General features: G+C 39.3%; 1 protein-coding gene across 1 annotated transcript in view; it reads right to left on the reverse strand.

Moving 5' to 3' along the window:
• Positions 1-14,611, reverse strand: part of SOBP (sine oculis binding protein homolog) — a 225,915-nt gene extending 211,304 nt beyond the window's left edge. The window contains 1 exon segment of the mRNA XM_021008078.2: positions 14,028-14,611. Within this exon segment, the coding sequence (XP_020863737.1) occupies positions 14,028-14,123 (96 nt within the window). The 5' untranslated portion in view covers positions 14,124-14,611.
• Between the last annotated feature and the right edge of the window lie 349 nt (positions 14,612-14,960).

Here is a 14,960-nt window from a genome sequence, read left to right on the forward strand (position 1 = left end):
TAGGTGAACAGGTGAGATTGCTTTTGAGAAATTACACAGTGCTTTTAATGATCCTGAGCTGCTTCCTGAAACAAAGCCCCATCTTTTTAACATCAATATTCTTCCAATATTTTACATGATTACACATGTATAACCTATATCTAATTGCTTACTATATCAGGCAGGGGGAGAAAGGGAGGGCAGAAGGGAGGGATAGAATTTGAAGCTCAAAACATTTAAAAAATGTTTTTAAAAAGGTTTTAACATATAATACGGGCAAAAATAAAATATATATAATAAAAAAATTCTTCCAGTAATGTTGTATGGCTACAAGCCATGAAATATTACAGTCTCTAAAAAAATCAAAGTTGTAGGTTACCCAAAGAGCTAGGGAGAGGGACACTGGAATTATGGGTAGGTTGCAACATACCAATGAACTTACCAGGAAGGAGGTATAAAAAGGTCTTGTTGGAGAGATACATGACCAGAAAAGGAAGGGTGCCCACCACAGAATTCAAGGGCAGAATAACAAGACAGTCTACAAGTGCTCCATTGGAATCCACCAAGTAGGTAGGTAGGTAGGTAGGCCATCAGCATATTGCATGGGGATTCGTGGGAAGATACCAAGAGTCATAAGGATAAAAAGATTTGAATGTGTTACAATCAGCACCATTAGTGGAGAGCACTGACACTTATAAGATCACAGATCCATTGAAGTATCAGTGTCAGAAATGAAATTTTTTAAAAAAGAATGTTGTTATAGTCCTACTTTATATCTGTATAGGAAATGAGATCATATTTGTAAAGTGTTTAACACAGTGCTTGGCACATAGTAGGCACTATCTAAATGCTTATTCCCTCCTTCCTCTAAAACTGTGGGTCCCAAGCCTGTGTGGGGTCTTGAAAAATTTGGTCTCTAAATGTGCAACAACCAAAAATTAATTAAAAATCCAAACACATAATGAATCCAAGGTTTCTGACAGCACTTGCCCATGTTGCTTCATACAACTGCATTGTAGCCTTGGTTCTGAATACAAAGCATGAGCACTTTGCACTGTGCATGCTCTCAGGCCATGCAATGCCAAAAATTCAAAAAGGGGTCCCAAGTGGAAAAAGCTTTAAGAAGCCCTCCTCTAAAGCACTTAGCATTGTACCTGATCCATAGTAAATAAATGCTTGTTCTCTCCCTTCTTCCCTTCCTTTGTCATTCCTGCCTTTTTCTTTCCTTCCCTCCTTCCTTCCTTTCTTCTATCCTTTCTCTCTTTTTTCTTCCTTCTTTTCTTCTTTCCTTCTTCCTTCCTTCCTATTTTCCTTTTAACTTTTAAGAAGCACATTCTTATGTATGATCACATTTGATCATTACAATAAATTTTGAAGTAGGCAGAACAAGTAGAATTATGTTTCTTGAGTTAAGAAAACTAAGGCTTAGAGAGATCAAACAACTTTCATGAAAGGTCACAGCAAGTTAGTGGCAAAGTCAGGACTAAAATTTAGTTCTTAACTTCTGTCATGCTGGTCTCTCTACTGTATCACACTGTACCAACCCAGTTCAAATATATGTTTGGCTCCTAAAACAGTATACATAATAATTCAAATTTCTATTAGATTTTAAGCTTTGAAAAACACTTCATATGTATTGTTATTTATTCTATTAGGGCAGCTAGTTGGCACACTGGGCCTGGAGTCAGGAAGACCTGAGTTCAAATCCAACCTCAGACACTTACTACCTATGTGACCCTAGGCAAGTCACTTAACCCTGTTTGCCTCAGTTACCTCATCTGTAAGATGAGCTGGAGAAGGAAATGGCAAACTGCTCTAGTATCTCTTCAAAGAAAACCCCAAATGGGCTCACAAAGAGTCAGAAATGACTAAAAAACAACTGAACAACAAATGCTCTCTCATTTGATCAGTAGCTAAAAGAGCTAAAGGTATAGGTGTTATAAAGGATACATATCAGTAGAATGTTCTTATTATAGACATGAAGTTAATTCTCAAATCAGGGTATGTTTATTATTAGATTTATCTTGTTTTCAATATTATTCATAGCTAGTACCCATTCTATTAAGTGATTGCTTTGCTGACAATATTGGATACTCACTATACATGGTGCCTAATCTTCTTAATTGTGACTTTGTTGGTATCACAATTCCATCTGTTTATTTTGGAACTCAGAATACTTAGCACACTATATTCAGATTTCTATCTCCTTCTCCAGCTCCAGGTAAACTCGAAGAGTGAATAAACCAAGCATCAGTCTGAAGGAGTATGAAAGATGATTGTAAAATTTTTTCACGTGAGCACTTACACTTCAGAAATTGGCAAATGCTATGAATCTGGATTCAATTTATTGTTTTGTACATTGTCTAGATTTAAGAAGGTGTTAGAGAAAATGTGAAGGATGTAAGTTAAACTTTAAAAGTGTCTTTTCATTGTTGTCATTGAAGATCTGGTTGTTTAATATAAACCAGCACGCTGCTGACAATAAGAAAAAAAGACATAGGAAAGAAAAATGCCCAGACATCCAGTTCTTCCTGTATTGGATTTTCATAACTGATATCTTTCATTTCTTTTTTTTTCAGGTTAATTTCCTGGATATCAAATATCACATACACAAATGTAAATACTATATACTTTCAAAAGCACAGTATAAATTAATTTTACATTATCCATCCTGCCATTCCCTTCTGTGTTGGCAGATAATTGAGAACTGTATAGCAGTTTGAAAATGATCATCTCAAAGTAATCTCAAATAATCTCAAAATACTTCTGCAATGCATATAAAAAATTTTCAAAATGGCAGCCTTCTAATTGACCTCCTCACTTTCAGTCTCTGTCTTCTCCAATACACCATTGACTTAACTGCCAAAATCACCTTTCTCTTAAGGCACTGATCTGACCCAATCATTCCCATACTCAAAACCTTCAGAGACTCCCTGTTGACTGAGATTAAATACAAATACCCAGTTCAACATTTAAGGCCTTCCATACTCTGGCTCCTGCTTAACTTCCCAGCCTTAATACTACCTCCTTTGAGAACTCCATATTCCCACCCAATCAAACCATTAATTATTTCCTGAAGTCAGCATTCTAGCTTCTACTTCCAAGTATTTACACAGGAGGTCCCCTACACCTTTTATTTTTGTCTTTATATCTCTAATACTTAGCATACTACCTTTTACATAGTAGGTCAAAATTTAATTAACAGATCATTTTTCTTGCCAACACCTCCTCCAGGATGTCTTCCTTCATCATCTCCCCTTAGTTTTCTGTCACCTCACTACACAGTACTTTCCATAATTCCCATGTTTGTGTAGAGGCAGCTAGATGGTGCAGTGGATACAGTGTTGGGCATGAAGTCAAGAAGACTCATCTTCCTGAGTTCAGCTCTGGCCTCAGACACTGACTAGATATGTGACCTTGAGCAAGCCCCTTAACCCTATTTGCCTCAGTTTCCTGATTTGCAAAATGAGCTGGAGAAGGAAATAGCATGCCACTCCAATATCTTTGCCAAGAAAACCCCAAATGGGATCATAAAGAGTTGGACATGACTGAAAATGACTTGAATAACAACACAAATATATGCATGATATGGATATGATATATACCCCTCTGATTAAAAAAATCTATCAAGCACCTAATATGTGCAAGGTACTGTACTAGGCATTGGAGATATGGGGATGAAAGATAATACTATTTATTTCAATATGAAATAAATGAAAGTGAGAAGTACATTCCTGGCATAAGTCATGAGAAATGGTCTACATGAAGACACACAGACAGCAAATAGTAGGTGTTTGAAGAATAGCTGGAATTCTAGTGTGGCTTGAATGTAAAATGCATGAAAGGGAATAACGTGAAACAGGAAGACTCCTACTGTGTAAATAAGAGTGATATGTGAAATATGCAAATAATATGAAAGGAGAGTGTGTGAGGTATCTCTTCTAAATTTTGTATTATAATAACAGCTAGCACTTATATGAGGGGCATCAGGGTGGGTGGATAGAGTGCTAGGCCTCAAATCAGGAACACTTATCTTCCAGTGTTCAAATCTGGCCTCAGACATTTACTGGCCAGTCAAGTCACTTAACTCCCATTTGCCTCATTTCTCTCATTTATAAAAATGGGCTGGAGAAGGAAATGGCAAATCACTCCAAGAAAATCCCAAAATGGGGTCACAAAGAATCAGATATGACTGAAAAGGACTGAACAATATCTCATTCAGTCCTCACACCAACCCTGGAGATAGGTGCTGTTATCATTCAGTTTTACAGATGAGGAAACTGAGGCAGATAGAGGTGAAGTGCCTTGCCCAGGGTCACCCAGCTGGTAAGTATCTGAAGTCAGATTTGAACACACACCTGAAGACGTGTCTTCCTGACACCAAGTCTGGCACTTGATCTATTACCCTAACCTAGGTTCTATATGTACTCTAGAACCTAGGAGAGTCCCTTCCTACTGTAGCATGAAATACTCACAGATTTAGAGCCTGAAGTGACCTTCAAGGTAATTTAATTTTAGGCCCAGAAATGTTATGACCTGTCCACAGGTAATGGCAGAGCCAGGACTCAAACCCAGGTACTTTGAATCCAAATATCCAGTGCTTGTACTACTGCAACATAATTAATGAATGGCTGTTAAATTTAATTGTAAGCATTTATAAGCATTTTGTAAGCATTGAATTGTTGTAAGAACATAAGGGCAGACAGCACTGAAACAATTTAAAAAAAGTTGTCTTTTCCAACCATGGCCAATATATCTACTCCCTTGAATTAACAGTTTTTAATATAATAACCTATAAAATAGAACAGAGAATTTTCAAAGTCTTATAAAGTCATGTCTCAGATCCTAATGAGGAACAAAAGCAAGGATAATTTTAAAATTCTTTCCTCACCCCTTCTCTCCTATCTCCTCTTCAACCCAGTTCAAGTGAAATATCAGTCTTTCCAGTCAGACTACTTGATGACAAAATACATTATAATTTTTTCTATTTCCCACAATGTCCAACATAGTACTTCCAAACAATCAGTGAGCATTTATTAAGTGCCTAGAATGTGAGAGGTGCTAGAGATACAGATACAAAAGTGAGATAGCAGCTATCATCAAAGAACGTGCATTCTATTGGGACAAGTAAAACGGCAATAAATTTAAATGGTTTCTCAAAGAGCAATGAAATGTAATTTCTAACAAAATTCAGAAGAGATCTTTTGGGGTTTGGATTAGGGGTAACCTCAGACATATGAAGATCAGAAATATCTATGCATCAATAAGGATAAAGAGGAGCCATATAACTTCAAATATCTACTGGCATGTCACACAAGTCTATGTAGCACAAATTGTAACTGTTTTAAAAAGAAGAGAAATTCACAATCCTGTACAATGTAAGGGGCAGGAAAAATGTAGCTGTGCCTGCTAATTAAAGTTGTATCCATAATATGATAATGGACAACTTCCTGGATGTTGATCAAATTTGACATCACAAGACAGCCTAGCTTTCCAATATTGTTCTAAAAAACCACAAAAGAAATACCAAAAAGAAGCAAAAAAACCCCAGAAACCCTAAAAACAAATGTTTTTAGGGAAAAAATTCAAAGAAATGAGCAAACAAAAGAAAAATTATAAATTAAGAAATGAAGCAATATTATGAATTATAAAGGGCAGAGACAAGAATGCCAAAAGAAAACTCAAACTATGCCAACAGAGGTACTAGCAATCAAAACCACAATTTTCTCAAGATACAACAAAAGGGATCACACTGAAGGAATTAAAGAAATAAAATTAGCAAAAATATCATAAGTTGAAATAACAACAGAACTGAGTATAACTAAGAAATCTCAGCACAAGATGAATGAAACAAGTTTTTAACAAAAATAGTAATCCATTTATATAATACTTTAAAGTTTGTAAAATGCTTCATCCATAACAACCATGCAAGGCAGCTAGTGAAAATATTATTGTTATTCAGTCATGTCCAAGTCTTATCAACACCACTTGGGGTTTTCTTAGCAAAGATACTGGACTGATTTGCCATTTCCTTCTCCAGCTTATTTGACAGATGAGGAAAAACTGACGTAAACAGGGCTAAGAGACTTGCCCAGGGTCACACAACTAGTACGTGTCTGAGACTAGATCTGAACTCAGGAAGATGAATCTTTCTGACTCCAGGTCCAGTGAGCTACCTACTGTTCCACCTCTATTATTACTCCTTTTTTAAAGATTTGAAGAAACTGAGGCCCTGAAACTTTGTGCCATATCCATTATCACGCAGCTAGTAGACTTAGAGATTAAGTGTCATATTCATGACCACACAGTTAGTAAGTGTCCGAAGCTGGTTTCAAACCCACAGCTCCTCATTTCTAATCCAGAGCTCCACCAGCCATTAAAAGTCTTGTTTGAAAATCTTATGTCTCCTCCTCAACCTCCATTTCTAAGGACTGACATTGATGACAGTTTTCTGTCAGGTACCATTTGACCTACTGTTAGAGGTGAAGTAACTGAATATGCAAAAGGGATTAAGAAGCTTGTCTAAAGTTTCAGAGTGAATTAGTAATTGAACTAAATTAAAATAGAGTTTCTGACTGCATTCTCAGGCATACACCAGGTCCCGAGTCTATGCTAATCTGGCTCAATGTTTTACTTATTTATATTTGATAATGCCGCTGTCCAAGATGAGAATATGCCATTAGAAACTTTTAAACAGTGAAAAATAAATCAGCTGGGATTTCATTTTGTTTCATGTTTCAGTTTTCACTTACTGGACAGTGAAACTTCTAATAAAATTGGCCAGAGCCTGTTCTGAGGAAAAACAAGTCAAGAAAGGGGTAGTTTCTCCATAGAGATGTTAACTTTGGATGCTGTCCTTGTTGCTTTTGCCTTGAGCATGACTTTTCAATGAGAAGCCCTTTGAGGAGGCAGCTAGATGGTACAGTAGATAGAGCACTGGCCCTGAAGTCAGAAAGACCTGAGTTCAAATCCAGCCACAGACACTTATTAGCTGTGTGACCCCGGCAAGTCACTTAACCATGACTGCCTCAAAAAAAAAAGAGAAGCCTTTTGAAGGCGAGACTCTTTCCTAATATGATTGTGGTGTCCTGTTTATCTTTATTAGAACCAAGGCTATAACAATTATTGTGACTGTGACAAAAATGGAACTGGACTGATGGTGCTAAAGTTCCATACATTGTCATGCTAACAAAAGCAACTTGGGTCTGAACTGAGGATGAAAAGAAAGGCATGTTCTCTTGCTCTCTCTGGTACCTGGTTTGAGTGAGTTTGATATTAGTACTCTGAATCTCCAATTATGTACTTGTGCATACAAAATCCATGCTTACAGAGAATAAGATCTCCTTTGTTGATGGTCTTAAGTTCATAGGTAAAAAGTTGGAAAGGACCTTCCAATTCCAAGGCCATTCAGTATAATACCTACTTTACAGATGAGGTAACTAACATATAGGAAGATGAAATAACTTGTCCAAAGGTGCAATACACACTAGGTGCTTAATAAATGCTTTTTGAATGAATGAATGATTTACTGCATCTCCAAATGTTTTGTTGTGGCATGTAGCAGACAGTCATCTCTCCTAAGCTTTGATCTGCTTTCTGTGCATCCAAGTGTCCTGAAAGGGTCAAATAAATTCTGTGAAACTGAAAGCAGGGCCTCTTGGTAATTCTGTAGCTGGAATGGCAGGTGTGCAGCTGTGCACAGCTGTGATCTCTATCACACACAGCTGCTGGACTGAACCCAAAATCACAAAGATTTGCTACATTATTCTCCTGTCCTTGTCAAAAACCCTTGGACTTAAATCAGTGCAGAATTCCACAGACCTTTGGTTATGTAAGAGATATTAATACCCATCTGTCTTCAGATCCTAAAATATATGTTCAGGATATCTTTCTGACCTCCTTTGGTCCCCTACTCCTTTATCTCTGTTTTCCTAGATATTGTTTATTTAGAATTTCACATTAGCACAATTTATTTTTTCTCATATTACCATATTACAATATCTCATTTCTTTCAGCAAAAGAACTTCAATATTCATTAGATTGAAATTGACTGTGTAACCAGTTTGCCATTCTGCAGTAGAAATGTTTAGACTTTGTATTTTTATAATCTACCTTCGTGTATTAATACTACTGCTGATATTAGCCTGCTAAAGAAAAATGTTTCCACCAAATGACAAAGGTTCTCTGTAAAGGACACATTTCATTAAAGCATAGGAGAAGTCTGACCTTTCTAATAGGATAGGATTTTCCCCTGTGCCCCCTTCCATTTAAAAACTCTCTGGTGCTCACTGACATGTGTGTCCTTTTTCAGGGCTTGTTTTTCTCCCTCTCTCCCTTCTTTTTGCAGAAGGGGAAAAAAATCTATGTTACCTCCTCTTTTCTATGAGCCTTTCACACAAGGGGAGCAGGCCTTGGCTCCTTAGAGCAATGCTTGGCAAACTCCAAGGCAGGAAACGCAGAAAGGAACGAGTCTGTCAGACTCATTTTCTTTTAGTTCAAATGTTTATTTCAGATTCTGGAGGAAGTAGAGTGGTTCCTTTCCATTTCCTTGTCTCTGGGACCCACGAGTTGGATGAAGCTTAGACATCCACACCACACCTTAGAATGTGCCCACCATTACACTTAGACAGAAATGGAAACTTGTCTGAGGATCCCCAATGTGAATGGAGCCAAAGATATGTATATGCCTCATTATATCCCTTCCAACTAAAATTCTAGGCTCCTGTATCTTCCCAGGTTTGCCACCTTTGACTGATCCACATCCAGCAGAATTTAAGCACCTTGGATTCAAGGACTATTTTACTTTTGTCTTTGAATACCTCCTCATCCCCTAACCCCCAGAAGTGCAAACTCTAGCTCAGGGTAATACTGGATAAATGCTTGTTGAATGAGATTAAACTGAACTGAACTGAGTCCTCATGTGGTATGGTTGCAGGTTATCAATGGTATAATAAGGATTTATAAATGGCAATCCATGATTTTACTGTAATATACTACAACCCAGTCCTGAGGCCTAGGACACAACTTAATTTTGGCTCCTCCTATGTATCATGTGATTACACATTCACTGCTACTGCTCCTCTGAGGAAGATTGACAAAAGGTGTCTGCCACAGTTGAAATTTTGGAATAAGCCAAACCAGAATTCATCACATTTCCCAGGAATCACGGACCAACTGGGTCTGACACCAAGACATGGTTTCCATGGTCACACCTTTAATATGTTCATTTTATTTTTATTGGTAAGTGGCTTTTAAACTTGTAACCACATTAACTTGTGCCACTCTATCTCCCTCCCCCCTTTAAAAGACACAAACCAACCAAGGGCACTCTATACAAAAACTATGGTGTCTGTATCAAGCCTTTTACTTCATAATACAGCTCCTTCTTTCAATACCAAATTGGGAATGTTAGAACCCAAACTGGAGAACCTTCTGATGAGTTTACAACTAAACCCTAACAGATGGATCTGTCTTAAGCTGTAGGCATCAGGAATGAAGCCCAATTTTAGATACAAATTACTTACTAAGAATATTTATAGACAGCAAACTCTTTGGGCACAAGAGACAACCCTCTGAAATTTTAACGCAGATTAATCTGTAGTTTTACAGTTGATAAAGAAGCCAAACATTGCAAATGCATTAATTAGTTTTGAGTAAGAGAATTTCCAGGGCAAGGTGTTTGATCTAATCATTTTTAGCTTTTTTTTCCCCCAAATAGTCACACTGGATGAAAACATGACCCAATCAATCTAATCATCTGTTGGATAGTTTGAGTCATATCAGTGGCGAATTCTATGCAACCAGCTGATGGAATTCTTTAGTTGTCATACACACCCAGGGTGTCCCAAAAGTCTTAGTGCAGTTTGCTAAGCCTTTTGGGGCACCCTGTGTGTATATGCTCATATATACATCTACATGTATATGCATACATGTGCATATATTATATTTATAATAAAATATATGTACATGTACACTGACAGATTTTTGTCATTTTCACTATATATGCTGTACAGAATAAGCTACTAAAATCGAATCAGTCCTCAAACGTGTCAGCTATTCCTACAAATAAATATGCCAATTTTACATCACGTGAGATGGTTTATAACACATTAAGTTAACAAGAAGCAATGTTTGATGTGATCCCAATATTTAGGAACCAGAAGAAGTAGGCAACCATGGTGTATCGAAAGGTAGTGTAGCCTCAGTGGAAGAGCAGCAGATTTAGAATCAGAAAATACTAGGGAAGTTGGAATCCCTGCTTTTCCATTTACTAGCTGTATGACCATGGATCACTTCTCTGAGTCTCAGTTTCTTCATTTGTTAAATGAAGATACTGGCTCTACTTACTTCACAGGGTTGTTATGAAACTCAAATCAGAAAACATATGTAAAAGTACTTGACAAACTTACTATACAAGTAAATATGAGGTACACTCACAGAGTCATCCTTTTGAAAAATTTCCTTTCTTCTAGGAATAAATAAGGTATACCAATCATGGGCTATAAGAAAGTAATCTGAATTAATTTAAAAAAAATAATGAGCGTTAAAATATAAGAAGAAGTAGAAGGAAGAATAGAAACCAAAGATAAAGAATGAAACATTGTAAAGGTCACAGTGAAATAAACATTTCTGTTTGAATATATTTTCATCAAAGTACAGTAGAAACTGCAGTCATGTGCTTTTTGCACACAAAATTGTATTGTATCAAATTTAAATTTGTTACAACTGTCCTGTACATTAGTCTAGTGATAAGAAAAATGTAACTTAATATCTGATATAATGAAACAGCGACCACCATTAGCTTCCAGTCATATTAAAACCAGGCTGTTAGTGACACTGCTGGTGTCATGTGAAAACCTCAGATTCTGTTTGTCTTCTCTAGCCATCCTCGAGCAAATATATGACTATATCAAACAGAAGATCTTGAAGGAAGTCTCTGTGATGAGGTAATTTCATTGCTCATTCACAGTGCCTTGCATTTGCTGTACTTAAAATAGACACTTGTACCAATAGTCTTTTTATTACCCGAAGGGGGGAAAAAATCACATACACACCAGTCCTTTTTCTTTCTGCCCGCAAAGGGAAGCAACTTGATCCAGCAAGGGCTGAAACCTGAGTAGGTCACTGTACACCACGATAAAATTCCCTAATCCCTGAGCCAAATTTCCCTAAGGGGGCCCTCCTCCTGATCCTTCACTTTCCAAGCTGACTTTTCCATTCCCTCTCTCGTCTTTCCCTCTTTCATTTCCCCTACCTTAAAGCCTTGATATCTGATCCACTGTGGCTGCTCGGGTTACAGTTTTTACAGCTTAGGCTGTCTACTGCTGTATACATTCCTTTCTTTCTGCTCTGCCGTGATTACTTACCAGAGCTTATTTTACACTGGTCCAGATGAAAGCAGTTCAGATGAAGGGAAACACAGTCAGCCAGCTTGAGCATTACAGATATGAAACTCCACAAGGGCACATTGTGTTCTCCGTGACATTTTGTTGCACATATTTATACAGTATAACCAATTTGTTATGTTATTCCAGTCTTCTTTAGGTTTATGGGGGCTCTAAAAAAAAGCCTCCCGTGGGTTTTTATTAAAAGCAGTATTATATCAGAGAGGACAAATAACACTTCTACCCTCTCTAAGGTTAACTTGTTATATTGGAGGGGTAAGTATTAAACCATCCCATTAGAAATGAGATTTCATGGCTAACTGATATAATTGACACAGAGAAGGCATAAAAACTTCACCCAGGACTCATTTATATTATTCCAGATCAAAGAAAAAAAAATACAGATCTCAAAGGCAATCATATTATGACAACTGATGACTTTCTATAGATTTACTTCTCCAGATTGAAATATTGAGATTCGTAGCTTCAGCTAGCAATGATTAAAAAAAATAAAAGGAAATTCTGTGCACCAAGGTTAATTCCAATGCTTATTCCTTAAGCATTAGTTTAAAATTGTGTAATTTTCCCCCTTCACACAATGTTGTTTTTGTTTCTTCCTCACTAGTTCAGACAAACATCTGTTATACTGTAGAAGAACAACTATCTCCCAAACCGCTGAGTGTGCCTGTAGCCAAAGTAAACAAAACAAATCCAGAGGATCCAGCACAGTCAGCCTTTATATCCAGCCAGGATAACATTTCACATGTTTTGATTAAAATTAGCTAATTTGTAATTCTAGAACCTATGAAACTTAAAAGCTGCAATCTATATAGATCACATTAAAAAATGTTTTAAAGGGGCAGGGCATAGTGTGATCTATGTCTGCAGAGCTCTTCACCTCTCTGCTATTCCCAATATAATATGAAATAGAAAAAAAAATCTTGAAATTAGGGTGAGAGAAGATGGTGAGGGAATTAGAATGGCAGAATAATTTACTATGGGGTAACTGACTCCTGAAAGCCCCATCAAAAAGCACTAACTTCTGATCTTTCAAAGAAACACTGTCCATTCTTAGAATCACTGGTGATTTCCATAAAAAGCCATCAATTTTCAAGGCAGTTCTCCCTTAGTATGTCCGAACCACATCCTTATTCCATCTACACATCCATTTCTCACCTTTCGAGACACTACCTCCCTCACCCACAGATGAAGAAAATCCTAGCATCAAAATCCAGATGGGCACTAACATTTCAGACAGGAAAGAAAGGGGAGAAAGATATCATGCAAACAATAAGCACATGTGTATGTAATATTTATTATACACATACAAGCAACCAGGTGCTCACTATGCTTGAGCGGCAAGGAAAATGTGATAAAATGGGGGGGGTCCTGATTAAAAAAATTAAAATACTCTAAGCTTGTCATAATGTAATACTAGTTTCTTTGAGTTGGGTCCTTCAAATATAAATTTAAACATCTGGTTCAACAACGTGAATTAAAGGATTTTTTAAAGTGACCAAATGGGCCAGTTTAAAATATTCTATGCAAGCAATGCCCTAGCAGATCCAAAAGGCTAGAAACTAAATTCTCTAATACCTATTACCTGTTTGTGACTCAGAAGAAAAAACAGACCGGGAAGGAGGGGGAAGGGAGGGAAGCAACACCAGAACAGACGTGTAAAGTCAACACAGAAAAAACTCTCATCTAGCCAAAAGCTGCAACCTCACGGAAAAAAAAAAATGTCCTGAGCTGTGTTCTTGTGCAACCGCTAGAAACTGAACATCTGGAATGCCAACCTCCTGCACAACCTCTGGAATACAGCTGGACTGGCAGGTCTTTATATCAGATAGGACACCGGGGCTACCCCCCTCTGAACAATAAATACACTGCTGTCAAAAACAGCTCCTTCAGACAGCTTTCTTTCAACAGGACTTACTCGGGTTTGATTAACTGTGAAGTGAAGCATGTAAGGGGGGAAGCAAAAAAAGGAGGTGGGGTAGAAAGAGAGTGAAAGAAAAGGGGCGGTGGGGGGGACAGAAAGAGCAGGGAAAGGGGGGAGTCCCTCCGTGTAGCACAAAAATTATGTGCGGTTCAGTCCATAACATTTCACTTTGACAATTTAATTATACCGTTGCAGCTGGCTATTTTAAAAAGGGGGTGGGAAAGGAAAGGAGAAAAAGAGGAAGAGGAAAGCGCTTTTCCAGAGGTGCCTGCCCCATCAAGGCAGCTCCCTAACTTTGGAGGGTTCACAGGGAGAAAGGTTTTATCAGAAGGAACTGCACAAACGATTAGTCAAGCTTTCTTTATGCCCCACCCGTCCCCTATTCCCCTCCTCCTTTCCTGGATGTCTCCGTAACTCCCTGGGTTTTATTAGACTAAGTATTATGTGTGAGGGCTCTTCTCTTTCCTCTCTTTTTCACTCTCTCTTTTCCCCTCTCTTCTTTTCTGTCTTCCTCTCCCTCGCTCTGTCAGTCAAAGCAGTCGATTTGCAGGATTGAAGGCTGGGAGTTAGCCCCTATTTTCCACCCGGGAGGCGGAGCTGAGACATTCAGTGCATCCTACAGAAATTGACAAGCGATCCCTTAAAAAAAAATGCAACTGCAAAAGGGGGGGGAGCAAAAGAAAAAAAGAAAGCTTTACCCAGCCAGTGGGGTTTATAAATACCTTCATTTCCTCATTGATCTCCCTTTTCACAGGGTGAGCCGGCTTCCTGCTCCTTTTATTTTCGGGAGGTCTCCCTTCTTTCTCCATTTCTGCCATGTTTTTGTGTCTGGTTTCTGGGGTGATGAAATGGCTGCTCCCGCCGCCGCCGCCTGCCTGGGTGCCTCGGCCGCGGCGGCCGCCGGTGCTGCCGGTGGCGGTGAAGGAAGAGGAGGAGGAAGGGGGAAAGAAGGAGGAGGAGGAGGAGGAGGAGAGAGAGAGACAGAGGTGCCGGAGGTAGGAAAGGGGGATCAGGAGCTAGGGGAGCGGGAACTCTTCTAGCGGCAATAGACGTCAGTGACTGTCAGAGGGAAAGGGAGCTCTGGTAGTCTGAGGGATGCCGATGATGCAGCCGCGGGAGTCGCCGCCGCCTGTGCTGCTGCTGCTGCTGCTGCCGCTGCTGCTGTTGCCGCTGCTGCTGCTGCTGCTGCTGCCGCCGCCACCGCTGTTGCTGCTGCTGCTGCTGCTGCTGCCGCCCCTGCCGCCGCTGTTGCTGCGGCCGCCGCCGCCGCTGCTGCAGCCGCCGCCACCGGGCTGCATCCTCGATGCCCTGTGGAGTCGTCAGCCATGTTCCGTCTCTCTGTCAGTCTGCATGGGAGAAGGGGGACAGAGGCCAGAGAGGGAGACTGAGAGAGCGAGAGCGAGCTGCTCTGTGTGCTTGGATGTGGATTCTATGCGTGTGTGCGCGCGCCCGTGCGCGCGCGCGCGTGAGTGAGTGTGTATGTGTGCGTGTGTGAGTGTGTCTCTAGTGTGTGCCTGGCAGAAGAGCGCGCCAGCCAGAGAGCCCAGTGCCTTCAGTGAACAGGGGGCGGGGTAGGGAGAGAGGGAGGGGGAGTAGGGGAAGGGAATGGATTTGGGGGGGGGATTCGGAAGGAGAAAAAAGGTGGGGGCGCTAGG

Source organism: Phascolarctos cinereus, unplaced genomic scaffold, assembly GCF_003287225.1.
Source record: "Phascolarctos cinereus isolate Bilbo 61053 unplaced genomic scaffold, phaCin_HiC Scaffold_5;HRSCAF=322, whole genome shotgun sequence".
In the NCBI taxonomy this organism is placed as follows: Eukaryota; Metazoa; Chordata; class Mammalia; order Diprotodontia; family Phascolarctidae; genus Phascolarctos; species Phascolarctos cinereus.